At 35.7% G+C, this 25,160-nt stretch overlaps 2 protein-coding genes across 2 annotated transcripts; both read right to left on the bottom strand.

Moving 5' to 3' along the window:
- Nucleotides 1–373: 373 nt before the first annotated feature.
- Nucleotides 374–2,395, bottom strand: LOC134238553 (uncharacterized metal-dependent hydrolase HI_0454-like). The gene has a single exon (XM_062720671.1). The coding sequence runs from the start codon at nucleotides 2,201–2,203 to the stop codon at nucleotides 956–958; it is 1,248 nt and encodes a 415-aa protein (XP_062576655.1). The 5' UTR covers nucleotides 2,204–2,395; the 3' UTR covers nucleotides 374–955.
- Nucleotides 2,396–13,720: 11,325 nt separating this feature from the next.
- LOC134238551 (DNA replication complex GINS protein PSF1-like) lies at nucleotides 13,721–25,038 on the bottom strand. Its single transcript, XM_062720670.1, has 7 exons — nucleotides 24,852–25,038; nucleotides 23,189–23,253; nucleotides 22,536–22,631; nucleotides 18,622–18,712; nucleotides 18,282–18,398; nucleotides 15,251–15,325; nucleotides 13,721–13,790 (listed from the first exon to the last, which is right to left on the bottom strand). The coding sequence occupies exons 1-7, from the start codon at nucleotides 24,924–24,926 to the stop codon at nucleotides 13,722–13,724; spliced, it is 588 nt and encodes a 195-aa protein (XP_062576654.1). The 5' UTR covers nucleotides 24,927–25,038; the 3' UTR covers nucleotide 13,721.
- Nucleotides 25,039–25,160: the final 122 nt, after the last annotated feature.

Below are 25,160 nucleotides of genomic sequence, written 5' to 3'. Positions count from 1 at the left end.
GCACGTGTACAAAAATTCGAAGTCTCAAAAATATGCACAAATGCACACAACGTTTATTGAAACGCCTGTGCACAAAAAATATGTATACTTGCAAAAAAAAAAAAAAAATTAGCACGCAACGTTTAATTTAAACGCACGTGTACTTATTCACAAACTTTATTTACAAAATTCACGACAGAAAGTTAAATAAACATGGCCAAATTTGTTGGGACCTCGTGCTACAACGCTATGTGAGCGCCCGAGCACGACGAGTTTCCGCTAAAATATCGCAAAATGACCGTGAATAATTTAACAAATTTTGGTAAACACTGAATTTACCGCAAAGCCAAAATTGTCGTGCATGTGTAGTATGCAGTCAAAAACAAAACGACGCCAATTGTCGTGAAACCGAGTTGGTTAAGACAATAAACTCATATATCAATATAAATGAGGCTGGCGCCTTACCTTAATCAGGCGACAGCAAGCAACAGCAAACAAGGTAAATGGTAATATCAAAGGGATGAGTCCAGGTATACATCAAATACAAACAAGTATCAAGGTATCAGGTATAAGGAAACAGTGTTCACACTTAGGAATCAGGACCAGGACTGAAGCTTCAGTATTGGTAATACGGGGTATCACGTGACATACCCCGTATATGGATAGACCAGGGTCAGAGGTCATAACATTAGGGAGAATGTAAACATAGCAATTTCACTACATTCCTCCCCGTTTTATTTAACAGGTTTCTATTATAAATACAGATACATAAAATACGTTAAATATACCATTAACATATTTGTAGATAAGAACAATAAATACAATACTCTGCAGTAATTTGATCGGAAAACAATCCAGACCTATAATTTTGCAGAAAATAACATAACATATGACATTCCACATGAATTTAGTCGGAAGATAATCCAGACCTGTAATTCTGCAGGAATAGTCCTCTATATATATATATATATATCATCTAACACTTATAGAGACGACGGCTATTCTTAACGGTTTCCTTCAGTAGGTACTGCACGTTAACTTGTAGTTTTGATGCAACCTCGGCGGCAACGTCTCCAATGAACGCAGGGGTGTTTACAGTTCCTCCTCCTGGTTTCATGTATGGGGAATCTGTTTCCACAAGCAAGCGGCTCATTGGGACGGACTGCAAACCGGCAACTTGATCAGCACTAAAGTTCGTCACAGCACCTGTGAATCCGAAATAGACGTTAGAATAGTTATCCATCCATTCCTTGACTAATTCAGGGTCACCAGTGAAACAGTGAAGATGTATAGGTTGGTCTGGGTCACACGATTTCCTAAGTAGTTGGATGCAGCGTGCGTGTACATCCATCCCAATCCTGTCCGCAGCTATTCCACGCAAGTGAAGGACAAGGACTTTATCCTTACGGGTCAACTTCAGCACTTGGCGGAAAACTTCATCTTGATGTCTCCACAGCTTCACAGGGACAGTTCTGTCAAGTCCGATCTCACCTAATGCCACCACATATGGATTGTCCAACAATTTCTTCATATGGAGGAATCTATCTGACGTCAACTCATCAACATGCTTGGGATGAACTCCAAGAGCTATCCTCCAAGGACCACGCATATCTGCAAGTTTGGGGTGTGTTGATGGTTCACTATAAACAGCTACTCCTCCTGAAAGTGTTACATCAAGGTTAGGACGACGGTCGCTGGAATAAGAGTAAGATAGTAAGTCCTCCACAGATTTCCCCGAAGAAACTTTCCATATGCGGGAACAAGTCCGGTCTAGATGAAAATGACTGTCAAAGGCTTCATATGTGGAAGATGACGCTGGACTACAAATCTCATGGACAATACAAGGGTCACTCTGAGATACTGGTTCTCTGGGAATGTCCACATCAGATCCATAACTGACATCTATACATGTAAGCTCATCTTCCGTTGACGAGTCAACAACCGGCACTTGAGTCTCCTCGGTATCTGGAGTACTAGTAATGTCCCTTGTAACACGTCCAAGTGTACGAAATTCTTCGCGCTGCATGGGCTGCAAAGGTGACAAAAGTACTACCAGACACCTCCAGTGAAAAAGGGCTGCTGGTGAGTTAAGTGGTGATAATGTAAAACCTTCATATGGCTCCAACCATCCTTGATATCTACACAATCTCTGCATATAGATGACAGTGCCAGGATGAAGAGTGGTACCCCGGGTAAGAGCTCCTGAGCGGTTCACATAATCCATAGCAGACAGTAAATCAGCATCATGTCCTAGGACGCTTCGTACCAAAGATTCCAATGCCAAGTACTGCAGCTGGGCCAAAGAGGACTGATCCAAGGAACGCAGTGGTCTTGTGTCGCTGAAAATCTTAGGAAGGTGACTACGCTGGACATGACGCTTGATCTTCCTATCCCTATGTCCACAATCTGGAAATGGGCATTTCTGTAGGTTGTCATTATGTAGAGCTACCGTCACACGAAGATTAGGGTCAAGTCTCGGTCGTTTGGCAGACTGTTCTGTTTCCTGGACTCTGCGTGCAGAAAATCTTCCAGATAATCTAACAGGAATAGTCTTTGGACGTTGAGAATACTTGACGACTGACTCATGACGATCATGATCCGCCGTGTCATGTGATACGGATAATTCCGCCTCTTCATGCACTTCGGAGCACTCCTGATCCGCCGTGTCACGTGCTACGGATAATTCCGCCGCTTCATGCACTTCGGAATCGTTCTCTACACACTCCTCCTCCATCACCAAAGGCTTCTCCATGGTCGAAGATTCAGAAGATTCCATAGCATTCTCTCGCACAACTCCAAGATCCGGGTTGGACAGTAATCTTATGTCAACACACATGGACGAAGAGTTGGCTGACGAAACAGTTGCTGATGGAAGTCTCCTTTTCCTCAGTGGCTTGGATCTGCGAGATAGTGACGGAAGATTATCTTCAACCCACCTCTCCGAGCATAGGATGGTAACAGCTTCATGTCTTGTCGCCTCAATCCCTCTATTATCTCCTATATTCCTGGCCAATCGGTACTGGTCGACAATTACGTCGCAAATGGTCTGGTGAGAAGTTCCATCACTCAACAGGGCTAGGTCGTAAATCAACTTCTTAGGATCTACAAGACTTCTGTTGGCGGTTTTCCTCCTCACAAAGTCGACGTAATGTTCTCCTCTGTTTTGACGAATGGTGGACTTTTCCGATTTCCAGGATCTTTTGTTAGATGACATAATTGAAACAAATATGCTCAATAATATAAGTACAATAATATAAGGGGATATAACATACAAAAAGACAGACAGACAGGGTGATCCAGAAGGACTTTTATATATATAATATATTAAAGTGACATGACCCTGGTCTTAGAAGATGGTCCCCTTCTTCATCAACTGTAATAAAGTTAAATAACATAAGTATACTGTTCTATCAGCGTTGCAAATGCCAGGCATATAACATTATACTGATTTGATCAGAACCATATGTTATCTAATAAACATATATACAATTATACATTTATATTATTGACTCACTGGTTTGTTACTTAGTCACATTTCGGACAAAGGTAGTAAGCTAATTTATCTGCTGCTTCTTTTGTAAGGTTTACGCAAGAACCGTGGTACCACTCACGACACTCGTCACATTGAATCATAAATGAACCCGTATCAGGACCGCGGCAAATACAAAACTGATTTGTTTCAGCCCTAGTATTTGATGGTGTTTTATCTAGAATTTTACGGATCCAATCTGGAACTTTGCGGTCTTTACAAAGTTTAATTCGATCATGATTCATGATTAGAGTTTTCCCGCGAAGCTTGATTTCGTACAAATACGCAGATAATTTTCTTACTACTACTCCAGGCCCTTTCCAAGGAGGGGTTAATTTTCGACACTTACCCTTCACTGTCGCCGTATCAAGAACATAGACTACATCTCCGACTTTATATGATTTTTCTAATACTTTTAGATCATAGTCACGTTTCAAGATACTTTGCGTAGTTTTCAGGGTGTTCCTAGCTGTCTCATGAGCAAGTGTGATAGTCCTCACCAGATTAGCTAGGTATTGGTCCATATCTTGATATTGCGGCCCTCCTGGCAATGGGTAGAGTAAGTCTAAAGGTTGTGCGACTTCACGACCAAGCATAAGCATGTTAGGCGTAAAACCAGTACTACGGTTCACACAGGATCTCAGTGCACTGGCGATTTGTGGTATACTTTCATCCCAGTCCACTGGAGTCTTGGATACAAAACATCTAACAGCATCCATTAAAGTCCTGTTGAACCGCTCGACTTGCCCATTTGCAGATGCTCGATAGGGAGTTGTCCTAGTTTTATGGATGTTAAGTACTTCACAAAGATCCGAAAATAGTTTGTTGTTGAAAATGGTTCCCTGGTCTGTGAATATTTGTATAGGGTAACCAAATCTTGTGAAGAACTCATTTACTGCGGCTCGTGCTGTTACCTCTGTTGTCTGTGATGGCAGGGGAATACATTCGACCCATTTTGTAAATTGGTCTACCATCATAAGGATATATGAATTATTCCTTGGTGTAACAGGCAACGGCCCCAGGAAATCTAGGTGTACTCGTTCCATTGGTTCTCCTGCATGGAATTTGGTCATGCTGCATCTGGCGTGTCTAGATGGTTTTTTATTTCTGTTGCACGTGGCACATGATGCAACATGATATTGTACATCAGATGACATGGAGTACCAATAGAATTTCTCCCTAAGTCGTCCGAATGTCCTAGCTACCCCCTGGTGACCTGCAGCAGGAATGTTATGACACAAGTTCATAACCTCCACTCGCATGTCCCTAGGGAGTACTAGGAGTTTGGAATCGCCTACAACCTTCCAAAGTACCTTATGATCATCTAGTGTGAAGAGTTCCTTGTTAATCCAGTAAAATTTGGCTGCTTTCGACAGTGCGAATAATTCGTTTCCTGGCTCTTCTTCAGACTCCAGCCAATTAATGATGGGACTTAAGTCTTCATCCTCATGCTGAGCCTCTTTGATTTCATCCCAGGAATGACTCTGCAGCCATCTTGTTCAGCTAGATAAACCAACTCTTTACACCAATATTGAATTTTTAATATATGCAGTAGTTTTTAGTAATATAAAACATATGTGTTAAACCACAGTTGAGACAACATAACAATTGTTTAAAAAGTTAAATAAGGATTTTCCTTAAAAACTTCAGTGATGTATTTTCTCCATTTATTTTCTTCTGACTTTTACTGCAGCTGCAGCCAACAGAACCTTGTGGAAACAACTGGAATAGACAAGCTTGATGAACCTCTTTTAAGATAGGAAAACAACAAATACTTCGAAAAGAACTTAGTGAAATAAATCTTGAGGAGGCAATGCCTTTATGAATCTTGAGGCAAACTTGATGGACAATGATTTTCCAATATGTGAAAACACCAGCTACACCCAAAAGGAATTGGTGGAAAGATGGGAAAACAGCAAATACTTCTAAAGAGACTTAGTGAAATAAATCTTGAGGAGGCAATGCCTTTATGAATCTTGAGGCAAACTTGATGGACAATGATTTTCCAATATGTGAAAACACCAGCTACACCCAAAAGGAATTGGTGGAAAGATGGGAAAACAGCAAATACTTCTAAAGAGACTTAGTGAAATAAATCTTGAGGAGGCAATGCCTTTATGAATCTTGAGGCAAACTTGATGGACAATGATTTTCCAATTTGTGAAAACACCAGCTACACCTTAAGTAATTGGTGGAAAGATGGGAAAACAGCAAATACTTCTAAAAAGACTTAGTGAAATAAATCTTGAGGAAAACTTGATGGACAATGATTTTCCAATATGTGAAAACACCAGCTACACCCAAAAGGAATTGGTGGAAACAATAAACACAGACAAGCTTGATGGACAATGATCTTTAAAATGTGGAAACAGCAGATGTCCCTAACAAGACTTGGTGGAAACACCTGGAGGACACTTTATGCCTGATGGATGTGGACTTTTCCACCAAGACATACCACAGAGGATAGCTGATACTGATCAGGTATATGACATTATCATATTCCAAATCATCTTATTTTTTACATTAAGCAAGGTCTAGTTAACTAGTAGACCAAAGTTTTAGTCCAGGACTCTTTTTTTGTAATCGGCAATATATATAGCTGGCTTTTGTAATGGTGTTCAGCCACATATGCTGACTCTTAATTCATACCAATAATACCCGAGAATGATACATCTGATATAATTTATGCTGTGAAATTCTAATTAAATTTCACATTTTCTGTTGTTGTTGCATGCTACAGTGGTATTTAAGAGAACCTGCTATAGAGTAGCATAGTATAAAGGAGTTGATCCTACCGTTGTGGGTTCGAATCCCACTGTGGGACAAGAAGACTGGTCTTTCACTGAGATCGTATAAACTGTGGTGCCATGTTGCAGTAGGTGCAAAAAAAATCCCTCACTGCTCTATAGCCTTAATACCAAGTATAGGTCTACATTTGTAGCCCTCCCCTGAAAAATGTTGCATTGCTATATGAGTGAAAATTTCTCAAGAGGGGCTGTCTGCTCGCAGAAAATTTATTCTTGTGTATATTTGTATTATTAATGTTTATATACAACAGAAACCACAGCTAGTGAAAATGTTGTTTCACTAATTAATACCAAATAGCTAAGTCACTAAACTAAGGTGTTGTGAAAATATGGTGATCTACAGTACTGTATTGATTTCTACTTTTTCCTAGCCTCAGAGCTCAGATGAGCAATGTAGCATATAGGTCTCTTCTTAATTTTATTTTATTCAAACCTGACAATTACTCTTGCCTATTGTTCATTTACAGAAAATCAAAGGAACTTTTAGAAGGAACATCCTTGAGATCATATGTGTGGATGAAGAAGCAGGGCTTAATTAATGCAGGATTAATCCACATCTTCAAAGCACTGATGTAAATCCATTTTAGTAACGATGTTTTTTTTCAAAGACTATTTTAAAAATATGAATTTTTGTAAAGGGTGTCCGAAATTATGTCAGGGTATGGGGTCGCCCATTCGGACACATGGGTTCTCTACGGGTACTCCGTCTTCCTCCCACACTGACCCCCCGCTTTTCTCTTTCTTCTTCATTAGCTATATATTCATATTGTTAAGATGAAGTAGTTGAAGGTTAGTTGTAAGTAGGCTTTATCAATACCCTGGGGCATTACTGGTTGGAACTTAAGTTCCTTCGCCGCTACAGTTGCCAGGCTGGCTCGGGGAGGAGAAGCTGAAAGGGACTAGTTGGAGACTGCTTTGTCTTTAATTATCTTTTTATTGTAATGCCAATGAGATAATGGTTCATTATTGTAATTGTTTTGATGAAGTTTGATATGTTCCAGATGTAGTGATTGTTAAATATGACATAAGTATTCATAGAATGTGTAAATTCTGTCGGCTGTTGTAGAAAGAATAATTTGTATAGTCACCTTTTCGTTATTGTAGCTTATTGTGAAATTGAATGCCCTATATATACTGATGTGACTAAATATGCAGTGAAAGAAATGAATATAAAATTGTAAAATTGCATTTGAAAACGTAATATAGTGATTTGCCTCTAAAAAAAATTAAATTGTCGGTGATTTGTAAATATTAATTTGTGATTTGTTAATGCTAAATCAATGATTTAAAATGTTAAATTGTGATTGTTTAATGCAATTGTAAATTGTTGATGTGAAAATGTGAATTGTAGTGTTGAATTTTGAATTGTAAATTTAAAATTATTTTAATCTCATTGGCAAGTTTTGTGCTGAAAAAAAAAATGAAAAAAAAAAACAAGCAAAAAAAAAAAAAATAATAATAATGAAATTTAAAAAAAGAAAAGAAAATTAAAACAAAAAACAAAACAAATAAAAAAAAAAAAGAAAAAGAAAAAAGAAAGAAAGAAAACACACACACACACACACACACACACCCTCACACACACACACACACACACACACACAAACAAACACAAATGAAAAAAAAATTATAAAAAAACAAAAACAAAAAACAAAAAAAACAAAAAAAGGAAAAAGTGAAAGAGAAAGAAAAAAAAATGGAAAAAAAGGCACAAAACTTTTAATGCTGCCTGCTTGAATTAACATGTTATTTCAAGTAGAAGGTTCCAAGCCCTTAAAAGCAGAGGAGAAGTTTTGGTGTTTATATGTACATTACTGAATGTACGTACTATGGAGTGCTAATTTAATGAACACTCAAATGATCAAACTTTTAAAAAATCATTGTAAAATATCAGACAGTTCATCTGGTATGTACAATGCATCAATTATCTTATCTAACAATTTCTAGCAATGGTATCTTCAATAATCTTGCAGTGTTTTGATGAAATGAATGCAAAATCATTATTTTCATATGCAACTTAATTTGTTGCTCTCTTCGAATGAATATTAACACTTTTGAGTTGATGCCTACAAGTTGAAAAAAAAATTCTTATTCTGAATTTCAAACTGGTTTTAGTTGTAATTCTTTTCCACAGCTATTTTAAAAAGGGGACATAGATTTGGAGTTCATATTTTCTGAACATAATACATGTTTCATAATTCAATGTTACTATAGCATATAGCATTTCCAATAAAATATATTTTTTTAATTACCAATTTTGGGAATCATTTGATGCACACATCCTTGCACTTTCAGAAAGTGCCATACACTTTATCCCTAATACTGAAGAAAAGTAGAAATTTTGTTGTGTATTTCCAAAAAAAATATTAAAACTATAAAATAATCCAAAAAATTCAGGGTAGGGGCATCAGTGTTTGACAAACACTTCTTGTTTCATTTTGCTTATCGTAAATGAACATAAGACAGCTGACATCCATGTCCATCTCTACATGTAATTTTAGATTTTCCTGGTATATATACTGTAGAGTTACTTTTTTCCATAGGGTCATAATTCCATGGAATCTAAATTTCTGTTTCATCCGTGAGTTGAAAATTACGCATATTTCTTAGACTGCCACTATATGCCTTACATTTATATAAGTATGCTTGGACAAATTTACGCGGAAAATTTGTGACTGCGTTCATAGCGTAAATTAATACCACACGGAAAAATGTATTTCTACAGTATCTGAATTCCATGTGAAGCATTCATACCCCTGAATGTTTGGCCAACCTACGTACTTAAAGCTATGATTTGAAAAATATGAATCTGCACCATACAGGGATAATAAAATCTATCTTTTCTTTGGTGTTCTTAAGAAAATTGATTTTTCATAAGATGTGTTATGCCTATCAAACTGACAAAACTACTTTGTTACAGAAGGAGGATGTGCATTTAATTGTTTCTCTGTAAGATTGTCATTGACAAGCTGCAGAGTTATCAAGTGATCTGTGGACCAGCAGAAGGACTAGCATGCTCTGCTCTTACAATCTATAAGGTACCTAAGAACAGATTTCCTGATACATTTTAATGTTGCTGAACTGAAGGATGTCATATCAAGCTTCACAAAGATTTTTTGATTTATATTGTATCTACTTTTGTAATGCATACACTATAGACTGAACAATGATGTATTCATAATTATACATTACCGTATAGTAATTATACACCCTTCAAAAAAGGGAGGGCAAATTGATTTGCTGCTGTCTGTTGGTCAGTCAGTCTGTCAGTCCACCAAATAGCATAATTGTCGCAGGAGAGGAGATAAATGATCTTTGCCTCGAGGTATGGATATAATTCATGTTGTTATACATGTACTATATAACAGAGACAAACGTTACAAGTTTTAAAAAGCTCTATATTTTTTAAAATGCTTCAAACCCATCAAAAAAAGGGGAAGGGGGTTATTGTGAATATGGTCAGGGTAAAGTGATCGTCGTGGTTCTGGTGTATAAGAGTGGCACTCTATTGATAATTTAATTAATAAAAATAAAAATTATATGTTTTTGCTAATATACTCCGAGACCTTAGGACGTGTCAGCTGACAAGGATGATGATCCCAAACTTTGCAGTGTCCAATGTATAAAATTACATCAAAATCAATTCATAAATAAATACCTGAAAAATTCAGAAACTAGGTAACTATGATCTACTTTCTAAGAAACATTTCAAGACTCCAAGGTCAACAACTTACAAGTTAGTTGGTTGTTAACATCCCTCCCATTAGAGATTTTTTTACACTATATAGAAATGTCATCACATACCATCAAATGGCTTCAGATTTAGACCTTTATTCAGCACTTGAGGTCATGGAACAGTTCGAGATCTTTCACTGCAGAGTCTGGGATGCCAATGCCTGCATATGCTCTGACACAGGGCTTGGGATGTTAAAGTTTCATTCAAAGAACCTGCAACTTTCGATTCACAGTGCCTAGTGCTTAGCAAAGGAACACTTGCTACCTATTTTTATCAACTTAGGTTAGTTGCTTCCAGGGATTGAACCCAGGACCCTGGTCAGGGAGCAAGCTCTTTATCAACTGAGCTACTGATAGTACAACTTACAAGGTTGAACGATTGTAAACCTCAGCATGCGAAATGATGAGCTAAATGTTATAAAACAAGGTTATTCCTAAAATTCACAAAATGGTTCATGGTGACCAAACTTTTAGTTGACACACTTCAAGGCCCCAAGATGCATCACCTGACAAGTTTTGAAGATCAGTGGCATCATAATGTCCAAGATATGCATTAAAATTAATCTAAAAACAATTAAGATGCGTTTGTGAAACACTATGCGCCCGGTGACAACAAAGTTCCTAAAAAATATTTTTGCCATATAGGTCACAGTCAAGGTCACAAGGTCATTGACCTTGGTGTCATTTGAAAGAACTTAATTAGTGGATTATGCATACCAAATAATATATATATTATGAGGTTTCTATCTCTAACGGTTCAAAAGTTATGGCGAAGGTTTAGGTTGACAAAAGACAAACAGATAAACAGACAGGACAAAAACAATATACGCCCCGGACCTATCGATCAGGGCGCATAATTAATACCTTCAAAATTTAAACAAGAGGCCCATGGTCTACATCGCTCACCTGAATTGCTTTGACCATGCTGTTCTTAATCAGATTTCCCCCTTGTAATACCTATTGTGACCCAAGGGGGTCATTGACCATCAAATTTGGACAATTTAAAATCTACACTTCCCCATGATGCTTCCACATAAGTTTCAGCTTTTCTGGCCCTGTAGTTCCTGAGAAGCAGATTTTTGAAGTTTTTCCTATACATTTCCATGTAAAACTTTTATTCCGTATTGTGGCCCCGCCCTTCCGCTGGGGGTAATGAATTGAACAATTTAGAATCTATGCTACCCAAAGATACTTTTACATAAGTTTTAGTTTTCTGGTCCAGTGGTTTTTGAGAAGAAGATTTTTAAATTTTTTCCTATATATTTCTATGTAAAACTTTGATTCCCTATTGTGGATCTGCCCAACCCCCCGGGCATCATGATATGATCAATTTAGAATCAATGCTACCCAAGGGTGCTTTCACATAAGTTTTAGTTTTTCTGGTCCACTAGTTTTTGAGAAGTTTTTAAAAAAAAAAATTCCAATATTTTTCTATGTAAAACTTTGATTCCCTATTGTGGCCCCGCCCAACCCCCAGGGGTCATGGTTTGAACAATTTAAAATCTACACTATCCCAGGATGCTTCCACATAAGTTTCAGCTTTTCGGGCCCAGTGGTTCTTGAGAAGAAGATTTTAAAAATCTTTTTCCTATATACATCTAACTTTGATTCCCTATTGTAGCCCCACCCAACATCCCAAGGTCATGATTTGAAGAATTTGGAATCTACACTACCCCGGGATGCTTCCACATAAGCTTCAGCTTTACTGGCTCAGTGTTTCTTGATAAGAAGAATTTTTTAAAGACACCACCCTATTTTTGTCTTTTCTTGATTATTCCCCCTAGTGACAGGACTTGGCCCTTTATTTTAACATTATTTACTCCCCCTTCATCCAAGGATGCTTTGTACCAAGTTTGGTTAAAATTAGCCCAGTGGTTCTTGAGAAGAAGTCGAAAATGTGAAAAGTTTACCGATGGATGGACAGACAGTTGGACAACAGAAAAAAATGTGATCAGAAAAGCTCATTAAATGAGCCTTTGGTCTAGGTGAGCTAAAAAGTACATCACCATGAACTACAAGGTCCTGAGAGGCATCAACTGACAAGATTTGAAAATCCTAGTCCTTATAATGGGTAAAATATCTAAGTTTTTTTTAACAAATCATCAATTTAAGTCAGCTATGAAGTAGATTTAGATATTATTAAAAAATAGAGGTACTGTAAGCAATGAGCTTACTAAATGATACCCCCGCCTCCCATATGGTTATAATGGCAAAGTCCACGTTTTGCTGTGGCCGGGAAACCCAAAATAAGTGTCGGATCAAAAAGTAAAATAGGAGGTGCACAATGGCAATATGTAATGAAGATTCTGTGAAAGTTTCATTAAATTTCACTCAGTGGTATAAGAGGAGATGCGGATAAGAGATGGGTACCCCAAAGCGTAACAGACAGATGGATGGATGAACGTACAGACAAACGGACATACCGATTACATTATACCCTCCCACTTTTCAAGCGGGGGGTATAAAAACACACCACATACATGGCCATAGATGACCTCTCGAAGCCTTCTGCTCAGAAGAGCTAATAATGGTGATATTTCATTTGATAATTTAGGTACCATGATTTGGTACTATGGCATAAACTATTGATTTCATTGCCTATGAACATGGCAAGAAAAACATTATCAAGATGTACTTAAAAGATTATGTATATTTATTGTCTTTCTGAAACACTCATATTCAGATGATACCTTGTATCATTTTTCAATGAAATTTTTGAACTACTAGGAGTAGATTAATTCAACCAACTGATCTAATGAATAATGGAGAAATCTGATGCAGGCAAATAAAACAACTTGGTAAAGCAGGTACAGGTATAATACATTTTATTATAAAACAAAATCATTAGATGATCTCAACAAACAGTGATATGAACTCGGCATTATATAGATTCTGTTCATTTTTACATTGATTTTACATCTATACATGAATTATTAAAACAGAATGGCCAAGAACGTACATATTTTTTGTATTTCATCATAAACTACAAGTTACTGTGAGCACTGAAGTTACAACTGACCCCCCCCCTCCCCCGCCTTAAGTATAATGGCAAATTGCATCTCCAGGCAGTAAATGAGATTCCGTAGAAGCTTCATCATTGAATTTCTTTAAGATATTTTATAATGATTTGTGTTAACAGAGTGAAAACCTCCTTTATATCAAAATAAGATATGCACAATGAAACAATGTAGTATTCTGTTCAAGTTGGGTTAGGGTATGAAGAATTGTGTGACCCCAACATAACAGAAAGAATGACTGGATCCATGTTTTGCTATGGGAAACCCCTAATATGTTTCTAATCAAAAAGTAAAACAGGAATGCACAATGCCAGTATGTAAAGATTTTTTTCCATTGAGTTGCATTTAGTGATGTAGTAATGTAAGAGAAGTTGCAGATAAGGTATAGCTATCCCAAAATGGACAGATTGAAGGACACCCCAGTCACTATGCAAGTCCAATATATTTGACAACATTTGCTTATACCCTGAACATACATATATAATACATGTAGATCTCCTTACATACATTTAAGAATTTGTAATATCTTTAATTACTTAAATCATTCTTGAATATTAAGAATTTTGTCCAGAGACTTTCTTCTGAGCTTTTTGCATCCTTGGATCGGGTAGTCAAAATATGTTCACAGTTTGGAAATATTTCTTTTTTCTCTCTCTAATGTACAATGTGCTCCAAGATTCCCTGACGAATTAAATGTTCACACTCTGATCGTAACATGAAGTGCTGCAGAATAGAAAAGAACAAGGAACATTAGATGGAACAAGCATACTGATTTTAAGCAGTAACTGTAAAAATAAGAACACAAGCTTCAATGCTCACTATCTCAAAACTATGCTATAAACTCACGAACTTAAATTCACTTTATAAAGTGTTCGATTTTTAAAATGAAGAATTGTACATGCTGGACACCTGTCTTCACAGTGGAATATTTTTGTTAAACAAAATTTGGGGGGAAAAGAAACACCTGTACTTAAGTGTATGAAACTTGATTCCTCTTGAATATACACTGTACATGGGTAACTACCACAGAGGCAACAATTATAACTCCATAATGCACATAATTTACATATATAACCAGCCTGAAACTTAAGAATTATTTTATTGAGGTTTATGAAAGAATTTTTTGGTTAGAAGAAAAAAAAATTCAGCTCCCATGAACAAGAATATTCAGTAACTACAGGACACTGCAATCTAATTAAAATTAGATGTTAGATCCACTCGCATACTCACTACACTAACATCTAAAACCATCCCAGAGAGGGTTACGTCAGATGTCAAATTCATAACAGCTCTAGAATAATTCGCTTCAACAATAAACGATGATTTTGCAGGCGAAAATTTGATTGGTTGATAGAATTTGACCTCTGACATGACCCTCTATGGGACGTTGTTAGATTTTAGTGAAGCGAGTATGCGAGCGGATCTAACATCTTATTTTAATCCGATTGCAGGACACTCCTAGTCACATTCTAAATGATGATCTGCATATTGTGTAAAATGAAAATTTTCTTGCAACTTTTCTAGAACTAGATATCATTGAGATGACCATCTAAAAGGTACCCCGCTTTCAGTAATGAACATAAAAAATGTAAGGAAGCTGAAAACAGTTGACCTTGATCCTTGACCTAGAAACTTTGTTCCAGATCAGTGCACTTCCATTGACCAGTGGCACTCTGTGAGTGAAGTATGAGTCACATTGGACCAAGGGGAGATAAGATATGCTTCGGACAAGGATTTTTCACATAATTCTGCTATGACCTTAACTTTTGACCTAGGAATATGGTTCAAGGTCACTGCATGCCCTTTACCCAAAGACACTCTGTGGGTGAAGTATGTCAGATTGGGCAAAGGAGAGATAAGATATACTCCGGACAAGAGATCGGAAGGACAGACCCTAATAATTCAGGGGTTTTTTTCTTTCTTTATTTTTTTGTGTGGATGTGGAAAATGAAAACTTTGAAACAAAATTCAACATCTCCAGGACATCCAATGGATGGATTTGCCACAGTGTAAAATAGAAGAAGAGTTTGAGGAAAATGATATTTCAGTGATTTTGTCAAAAGAATTAAATTGAAGTGTTTGACACACTTAAAGGGTACAAGGACAATAGCTTCAGAATCAATCTCTTATCAATCTTGTAAGGAGTACTTGTAATTATCTGAAAAAAAAAAAAAAATAGATACCTGACTATTCTTCTTTAACAACAGAATATTTCCATCTTGCGTTTCAAATTCCCCATGGTCCATTAAACATCTCACCTTCAAATAACAAACAATTATTAAAGCCAAGATATTCTATTAAAAAAAATATTTTTATGCTTTTTGGGAAAAAGCAGACGCAACACAAAATATTTTTAAAATTTTCATGCATTGTTTCATTTAAGACGAGGTAAAATTAAATATTCATCTGTCAGATGTATTGAACTTAATTTAGATATGGTAAATTAAAAAGTTGTACAAATTGGTGTCAGATGTAATAAATGACTCTTTCCGTGTTTCAATGTTAAAAATTATTATAATTTTTGTTTATATATATATACCTCTTGTACCAGTGATCTAGTTTTGGGTGAATTTAGAATTGAAATAGGTGAAGGAAGAGGAGGGGTGTTGAGATTGTGTTTTGAGGGTTTCATGTCATGTCCTTTATTAAGCAGCTGTATATGTGTGTTCTGAGATCTGTTTGTAAAATGTTTTGGGTGTTTTTGCCTTGAATTGTGATCAATAGCTCTTTTTTCTGCCACCACTATGCAAAGTAATTTGGGATGCTTGTTGTCTTGCATTGTAATAAGTAGCTCTATCTGTCTTCTATAACCTCTTTGTAAATTTGAGGAGTGGGAAAGGGGGGCAGCTTGGGATGCTTGTGTTGTAATAGTTCTTATTCTTTATTTCCTTCACATTCGCTAGCCAAGGGTTTCTGATACGCTACTCTCCTCATAAACCCTTGGCATACGGTGAAGTCAAAAGATGGGATTGCTTTCGTCACGTGATCTTGAGTCTATCAGGTACGCACAGATTGCATCATCGACAGAAATAAAGACACATGTTTAAAAAAAAATTAAATCAAAGTTTTTTTCAAAAATAATTAAAAAGCAATAATTGAGTTATGCTTTTATTTATAGTACAAATCTGAAGCTTCAATATAGATTTTTAATCACATATTTAGAAGATATTGGATGACACGATAGCTATTCATAGAATTGCATGTTATCTTATGGATCATTGTTTACTTGCGTTTTTCATTTCCGAGATTAAAGAGTCAAAAAGTATCCCGAACGCAAATATCGTCATTTACAAAAAACAATTGCTGATTGGTCGACCCGGGTGTACCAAATCCCAATCAGAACTCGATCAAAAAAAAATTCAACTTCTATCAACACCGTATGCCAAGGGATTATTAGGAGAGTAGCGTATCAGAAACCTTTGGCTAGCGAAGATGTATTTCCTTTATGTAAAGTGTTTTGCTGGTGAGTAATGTCTTGTATTGTAATAAGTATCCCTATAAATTTCTCTGTCATCTCTATGTAAAGTGTTTTGCTGGTGTGCAATGTCTTGAATTTTAATAAGTATCCCTATAATTTCTCTGTCATCTCTATGTAAAGTGTTGGGGGGGGGGGGGGGTGCTTGAGGTCCTGGGGCCCGTTTCACAAAGCCTACTTATGACTATGTTCTATCTTAGGAAAGAACTTTTTCCTAAATTCATTACTTATCCGTTTCACTAACCTCGTCTTATCTTAAGATATTCCTAAGTTATGTCGTAACTTTAGGACAGGTAAATTGATGACTTAGGAAGAAACTAAATATTGCAGCTGCATATCCAAGATTTCTTATGGAGAGCTAGAATGTGTTTGAGGAGAGAAAATCCAATGGACTTCTAGTATATGGATGACTGTGTTCTCTCCAGGTTAAAACTGCTTTACTTTACATGGAATAACACAGTACTAGGATTTCAATAATTGGCAAACATGTGTAAAAATGAGTCCAAGGTATATTAAAATGTCCATTCACAAAACTGGAGCTGTCGAAATAAATGTACACATGCTGGAATAATTCCTCATCATTTGAAGAGCACGCCTTTGTTAACAAAAAAAAAGCACATGATTTGATCCATTTTTATATACATGCATGTATGCATTATGTTTTTATCTACATGTATATATATCTTTTCATATATTACTAGTATTTTAATTGATATTAAATTCGAATTTGAAAAATGATATTTTAGATAAATGGAAACACTTGTTCACATTCTATAAGTACAGGATTCTTGATAAACCCCCAACCAAGCTCCGGATATATAGATGTTTCCCCCAAGAATGGTTGCATCTAATCTCCTCTAGAACATTATTATTGAGGGGACACAAGCATAACGCAGTTTCGTTTTGTTTGTCTATAGTATTCTATGCATCGGTAAAATAATTAATCACCCCCCCCCCATCCCCCCGGGCTCCTTCAGTTCCTACAGCCATGAGTCTAAAACAAGACTCCCTCTCCGCTTAATACAATGTATAGGCTAGCTATGCATGAGATTTCAATAGATTTCCTTTATTAACCTTTTTGTTTACCGGTAGTATTTTCATGTCTGTTGTCACGAATTTGGGATTTTTTTTCTGACATGGCATTCTTATTTTATATATATGAGAAAGCTTTACACAGCACAAATAACTAATGTGGAGTAGTCATTGGCAAAGATTTTTTTTTTAAAAATGCCCTCACATGTGCATGTGTTCACTACAAATTTCATTTACAAGTATTTTACCTTATAAAGAGCAAAATAAGTTAACGTGTAACACGTAGAACAATGTTTAAATAAATACATATATCGTGTGCCCGGAAGGGAAGAGGGCTTGAAAGGTTGTGTCTCTGAATGCTTAGTTCTACCAGCAACCTTCGCAAAGTTAAAACATACTTCTGTACAAGTCTTTTGAAAGTGGGGGTAATCCCCAATCCTCCCGCCCTTCCCTTTTTGAAGAAATATAACCCATACTGACATACTGAGTTATAGATAGAGCGGAGAAGTTATTTCAGTAGTCTTTATATTATGCACAACTTAAGAAATTACTTAGGAAAATTTAAGATAAGATTGTTTCGTGAAACGGCTGTGACAAATCTTAGGAACTTCCTAAGTTATAACTTAGGCATATCTCAAGTTATGTCCTACGACATATCTTAGGAAATGTTTGTGAAACAAGCCCCTGTATTATAATAGTTCTGTTACCTCTATATACAGTGTTTTAGGGGGCTTTAGGTCCTGAGTAAGATCTAATCCTCCTTCTCCTCCTATAGACCTCATGTAAGTAGCCAGCATCTTGTTATACTTGCTAAACCACTGGATCTGAAAATAAATATAATGAACTATAATAATGACACATCTGAAGAACAAACTGACTTCTGCGTCTGAAATTATGGTTTCTCCAACTTCGTGTGGTAGACTTTTTGTAAAGACTATGCTTCATTGTTGTAAAAATGTGCATTAAAAATATGTAGTATAATTAGTAATACTTTACTTAATTTGAAATATAATTTTATTTTGAGTATTCTACAGTTTGGGATCCTACCTCCTGTTCACACATGTTGAACTTGACCTCTGGAGGCAGAACACTCCCAAACTCCCAACGCATTCTCCTGATCTGTTCTAATCTGTTGTATCTAATATTTACCAAAAAAAGGCAAAAGAAATAAGATGATCAAAGATGAGAAAAAAATAATTTTGCAACAACAACAGAGTGTATTAATACATATTGCCATTGTGCACCTCCTATTTTACTTCTTGATCTGACATATATTTTGGATTTTCCAGAGCAAAACATGGACACTGCCATTATATTCATATGGGAGGCGGGGGGTATCATTTAGTGAGCTCATTGCTCACGGTACCTCTAGTTAGAATTCAAATCATTTGACTAAAAGGTGCAGAATTTGAAAATTTTGCTAAAAGTACCATTTCTCATTACATCTTTATATACTTTATTTACCGTCTAAGATTCCCTGTAGCAGAGTAGGGTTTTCAAAGAAATGTGTTTTTACTAAATCGATTTAATATAGCCCCATCCTAACACCAGAAGCCCTGCCCCAGGCGCCGAAAAATTCCGAAAAAAGGCACACTTACTTATCATAACCATTGTACTAAGTATAATTGCTAATGGGTGCTAGTCACTGCGCCCCAAAACCTGAACGCCCCATGCATGAACGCCCCAAAATTTTTTACCTTCGCCCAAGTACAAATATGAGCGCCCAAAATCTTAATCACGAGCGCCCCAAACGTATTTCACCAGCGCCCCAAATTAGCATTTCGGGCGCCCCAAGGCTTAAATTAACTAGTAAAGAATCAATCTGTTGTCTTTGATGCGTGTTTTATTACAATTTATTAGATTTAAAAAATATATTATTATTCACGAGCGTCCCGAATGATATTTATCAGTTGTTTATCACGAGTGCTTCAAGTTTTGCGATAAAAACGCCCCAAGAATTGTAAACCAGCTTATATGAAGATAAATGTAAACGTACTAAACAAATGGAATTCATATTTATACGTGCATTCACGAGCCGTAATTTATTTTGATTTTTTTAATTTTTTTGATTTATTCAGTGCTAATAAGGATCTTACAAAGAGGAAATACACTGTACGAATAGAATAGACTTAAACACCGATGTGTATTTCTGCAGTAACTATGTAATAATAACCAGAAAAGTTTTTAGACTAGCTGTCATATTCATTGTAGAAACATGTGGTCTTATACCTTATATCTCCTGTAAATCGGTAAATTAAACTATTCAAGATACCAAGTACCTACTTTTTTTTAAATCGTCTACGTAGGTTGCAATTTTTTTTAATAAGAGTTACGAAATTTATTTAGAATCTGTCAGTAATAAATATACAACAAAAATTATAAGAATACAAAAAATTATACATCATTTAACCTACCCAAAGTCATCTATCTATTAATTTTTTTTTTTACTAATTTTAATGATGTAGATTAGGTTCAAAATCGCATTTTATCCTTAGTATAGTGCATGTGCCGTGCGCTTTCGTTGCTTCTTGTGTACCTGATTATGTAATGCTACATAATATTACACACCTGTCACTAGATCATTGGGATTTGTAGTCTGTGTATACACAGTTATCATAATTTCAGATACCCAGTTCAACAAACATACACTGTAATTCTGATCCTTCGACGACTTATACCACCTTTCCATGTGAATTATATAACAAACATGCACAGACGGATCATGCGTGTAAATTAAAATGAATACATCTAGAAATTAATTACAAAAATAAATTATACATAAACGCATTTTAGGCACTTATCTGCATTTCCACAAAGGAAAAAAATACTGTATTTCAAAGACTTCATGACGCAGATTTGTTCAAGCAACTATCACAATTTGTAAGACTTTATTTAAAATGTTTTATTTCCCCCCAATATTATCATGCTTTATCGCCAAATTAATTCAAATCACTTCATATAGCCGGTATTTGATAAAATATGGGGGGGGGTTTCTCCTTTTATTTGGGATTACGGTCGTGCTGTGACTGTAATACAAATGACTGTACTATTACCTTTAATTACACGAATAAAACTTGATAATTTAAAAGAATATTTCACCAGATTTCTTTGAAGAAGGAAAAGTAAACAAATTGATATTTAGACGAGCACCTGCATGTGTATCTGTGACCAAATTATTTGGGGCGCTCGAAATGCTAATTTGGGGCGTTCGTGAAATACGTTTGGGGCGCTCGTTATTAATATTTGGGGCGCTCATATTTGTACTTGGGCGCCGGTAAAAATTTTTGGGGCGCTCATACATGGGGCGTTCAGGTTTTGGGGCGATACGACAGTAACCCTTGCTAATTACCCATGGACAGGGCTCGACGATAACTTTTTTCCCTACTTGTCCATTCGGACAAGTGACCAAGACATTTACTTGTCCGAACTTCAACTTCACTTGTCCGAAAATTTTTCAATAAACTTCAATAGTTTCAACTTGAAAATTAAAATAAAGTCCATTACACATGTCATGTGCTTGGTTGATTCGTGATGTTATTGATAAATACAACAAACACATAAAACGAAATTTAATCTAGGCTTTCTGTCCTGACAATAACATAAATATCCACAAGTGAACCTGTCAGCATCAAACAATCCACACTTCGGTTCGTATCCCATGACTTTTCAGTAGTATGCAATTAGTAAACTTCGATCCCGATCGAATGTGAACTAAATTAAAATATAGCGATTAGGGATGTCAACGAATATTCGAGTACTCGACTATCGTTCGATCATACCGACTATCGACTAAAATTTCTTTCGTCGGTTCTTCGTTAAAAATGTGTTTCATCAAAGTAATTTTGAATTCTGCAGTGTAACATCAAACATGATGAAGGATCATATGCCGAATCAGTCAAACATACATGTATACACAGTCTTTAAGTGAAACTTTCCTAAAGTAAGTTCTCCCCAAAAAATGACCAAATAAAAAAAATGGACTGGGAAAGAAAATCAAACATGTTTGTTAATGATTGTCTACCTTTTACTGTTTTAAAAGTAGAGGGCAATTGTTTAGTTTTGTAAATTCAAACCAAGATCTGACGTGATACAACTATTCAGAAAAAAAAATTACTATTACAAAATCGTAAATACATGTAAATTGGAGTCAGTTATGAGAGTAATTAAACCGTGTTTTCTTTTTCTGATATTAATTTCATACAATAATTGATTGTTTGCACAAAATTTCATTAAATTTTATCCCAAGCTCTCGCTCTCTCTTTGTTTTTATAAGAGACACGCTTTAATTGTTTACCTGTCAAAGATCATTGACAGACACGTAGAAATTGGCTTCAATTATGGGGTACATGTACTACCGTTATGTAAGGAAAGGACAAATACGAGTGTTTGATATCCTGCATTTAGATAAAATGTGCAGCTTATATATTAATTTTGGATACATATTGATGAACAGTTTTTATAATTCTACTACGTACATGTTTACAATTCAGAAATTCCTTGTATAATGGTGATAGCGTGGTATATTGTAAACTAGTCTGTAAAAGACAAACAGTGAAAATGATATGAAAAAATAATTAAAATTAAACGAATATTCAACTATCGTTCGACTAAAGCATCAGACTATTCGACTAAGAAGTCCGAGTAAAATTGACATCCCTAATAGCGATACATATCGGGATCGAAGTCTGGATTTTAAAATAAAGCTTTCGTCTTGAAACTACTGATTTAACTTTCAACAGTCGTTCTTTTTATTATATAGAGACTCCTTTACATTGAAATGCACTTGTCCAATAGGACAAATGCCCAACAATATTCACTTGTCCGTATTTATTTTTCATTGGTAGCGGACAAGTGATAATGTCGAGCCCTGATGGAGAATTTTTTTCCAAAGAAATGTTGCATTTTATCATATATGCTATAAATATATATGTTACTTGTTATGCTTGACTGCTCATACTCACAAATAAGCAAGAAGACATCGTTTGTTACGCTCCAGAGCAGAATGCCTTAGTTGTACACCAGAATACAGACCATTTTCTCCAGCAATTGTAGCACTCCTGTATACAACAAATTTGTCTTTATATATGATAATGAACAAAGATTTACATGTCAGCACATATATGTAATGCACTTCTGTTGTAAATGATTCTTGGTGGAGATTTAGCTAAATTGGCTTTGCTAGACAATTTTATCTTTATACGATGATAATGAACAAAGATTTACATGTCAGCACATTATGAAGTTTCCTCCCCAAACCATTGTTATTTCTGTAGTACAATGTATATGGATCTTGACAGGGATTTGACTTTGCTAGACATTTGGACTAACACAACAGCTGGGAAATTGTTGGAATAATCAATATTATACCTTTCTGTAATGGATGTTAAATAAGCAATGAAGAATTAAAAGGATGTTTGAGGAGAAGAAAAGAAGCGGGTGAGACACAGGTATATTCTGATTTTAACCTCGACAACTTATGAAGCTCAGACTGAATTTCCACACAAATTATTATGAACTGTCCTGAGATTTGAAGAAGTCATCAGTCCAAATATCTAGCCAAGCAAAATCTATGTTCAGTGTTGAGATAAATGTTAATACCATAGGGGCTACCTACACGTCTTTCTGGTTCTGCTCAAAAAGTGCTTTCATTTCTTCTAAGATTTGTCTGATTGCATCCTCCTATTCAATTTAAAAAACAAATAAAACATAAATCATTCAAATTCAAAGCACTGTATGTATGTGTAATATGTGTCATATGATTTCTTGACAGTTAACACGTATCATCAAGAAACTAAATTTATTAGTCGGTGCAAAAATTTACTATATTTTTTTTAAAATATCAAATCTTCTTCTGTTTAACAACAAAACTTCAGAGTACTGAAGATTACTTGTTGGTGCGCATGCATGACCTAAGCTTATATAAATAGAAACAATATAAAGAAAAAAAAATGTGCTTTTATTTACACTAGTGATTAAAAGAAAAATTTGACTGTTTACTTTTTACATGATAATGTTGAGAACAGCTGGGTTAGCTGTTCTCTAAAAATGTCAACGTTAGTGGCTTGGACAGCAGACTGGGGGAGCAAATTCCATTGTATCATTGTTTGAGGAAAAAAAGGACCATTTGTATGTTTCTTTTGATGCTTGTAAGTGTCTGTATATTTGTGTGTAATTTTGTCTAGTTCTTGTGTCTGTAGGTATGAGTATGTACGTTGGTATAGCGACAAGTTGATTGACTACTTTATAAAACATATTAATCTGGTTTTGAGGCGTCGCTCAGCTAGTGTTGGCCACTGTAGTTTACTAATCATGTCTGTTAAGCTACTGGTATTGTGGTAATTGTTATGCACATTGCAAGCAGCCCTTCTCTGTACCATTTCAAGTTTTTGTCTATACTGTGTTGTATGTGGATCCCAAACACTACAATATCTCTAGATAGAATGTTCTATCGTTAAAATGATATTGTCCTACGGACCCGGTTTAACGATAGAATTCGTTCCGTGTATTCGTAATGTAGCAGAAAGAAACACGGGCGATAACTCGCATAGTGCATTTACTAGGAACAATCTTGAGAGTTCCGAATGTAAACATGGAGGTAATTTGAATCGAGAGAATAACGTTGAGAAAATGAATGGGATTTTCGTATTTATATGGATTGTTTTTTTGGGATAAAAGGCATAAGCAATCTCAAAAAGGTTTGTTATGATTAATTTGCAAGTTATTTTCAGTGCAAATCCGTTTGTATCCTTCAAAATCGTTTCGGTGCGATTCTGCAATTTTTTGCTACATTACGAGTATATAGGCGGTATTCTAACTGTGGTGAGGGCTTGTACCGAGACACAGTTAGATTATTCTAACTACAATATCTCTAGTTTAGGGCGCACTATTGCTTGATAGGCTCTGGATTTTACGTCTGTATTTGAAATTTTTAGATTACGTTTCAGGAAACCTAATGATCTAATTGCATTTGCAATAATATTATTGTAATGTGTGTTCCACTTTAGATTTGACTGTAGTGTTACACCTAAATACTTGGCTCAGCTTACTGACAACACATGCAACATAAATTACCATAATTAATTTTACGAAAAATGACGTGAAGTAAGAATAATTCATACTAAAAAATATGTAAATAATTTGTGTTTTGGATCAGGGACCTATATATATACTATATTTGTGTACATACTCATAGGTCCCTGTTTGGATTAGACAAGATGAAGATCGAACAACGCAAGATGAACTTGCAAGAGAGATGCAATTTTTCATATCAAACAAACATTGTATGGTGGTAAAGATCCATCCAATGTCCTTTGTAATTCTCGAAGAAGATCTAAAGCCTTTTCTGCCAACATTTTTCTTAATTAAAATGCAATGCAGTGGTTGTTCGGGTTTGTTTACATTTTTCCCGCCATCTTGAAGAAGAGTTGCATGGCTTCCGTTGATTGGTCAAAGTTCTCCAATGGTTGACGATTTCACAAACGGGTGAATCTAGACAAGTTGTTCAAATTTGTTTCCGACATATATTCAATTTGTATACTTTAGATACACTTTCAACTTTAAAATTGTAGGCATTGAAAATTTGGGCT

This window comes from Saccostrea cucullata, unplaced genomic scaffold, assembly GCF_032062105.1.
Source record: "Saccostrea cucullata isolate Sc308-1 unplaced genomic scaffold, CSIRO_AGI_Scuc_v1 ctg9086, whole genome shotgun sequence".
In the NCBI taxonomy this organism is placed as follows: Eukaryota; Metazoa; Mollusca; class Bivalvia; order Ostreida; family Ostreidae; genus Saccostrea; species Saccostrea cuccullata.
The sequence above is the reverse complement of the archived record's forward strand: the minus strand, read 5'-3'. Positions and strand labels throughout refer to the sequence as shown.

What these genes read in the sequence shown, in the direction of transcription:
- LOC134238553 (XM_062720671.1), bottom strand. Translation starts at nt 2,203, where the DNA reads ATGGATTATGTGAACCGCTCAGGAGCTCTTACCCGGGGTACCACTCTT.
- LOC134238551 (XM_062720670.1), bottom strand. Translation starts at nt 24,926, where the DNA reads ATGTTGGCAGAAAAGGCTTTAGATCTTCTTCGAGAATTACAAAGGACA. An exon ending in TCAACATGTGTGAACAGGAG is followed by an intron (nt 18,399 to 18,621) that starts GTAGGATCCCAA and finishes ATTTATTTTCAG; the next exon opens with ATCCAGTGGTTTAGCAAGTA. An exon ending in CTAAAACACTGTATATAGAG is followed by an intron (nt 15,326 to 18,281) that starts GTAACAGAACTA and finishes TGTTATTTGAAG; the next exon opens with GTGAGATGTTTAATGGACCA.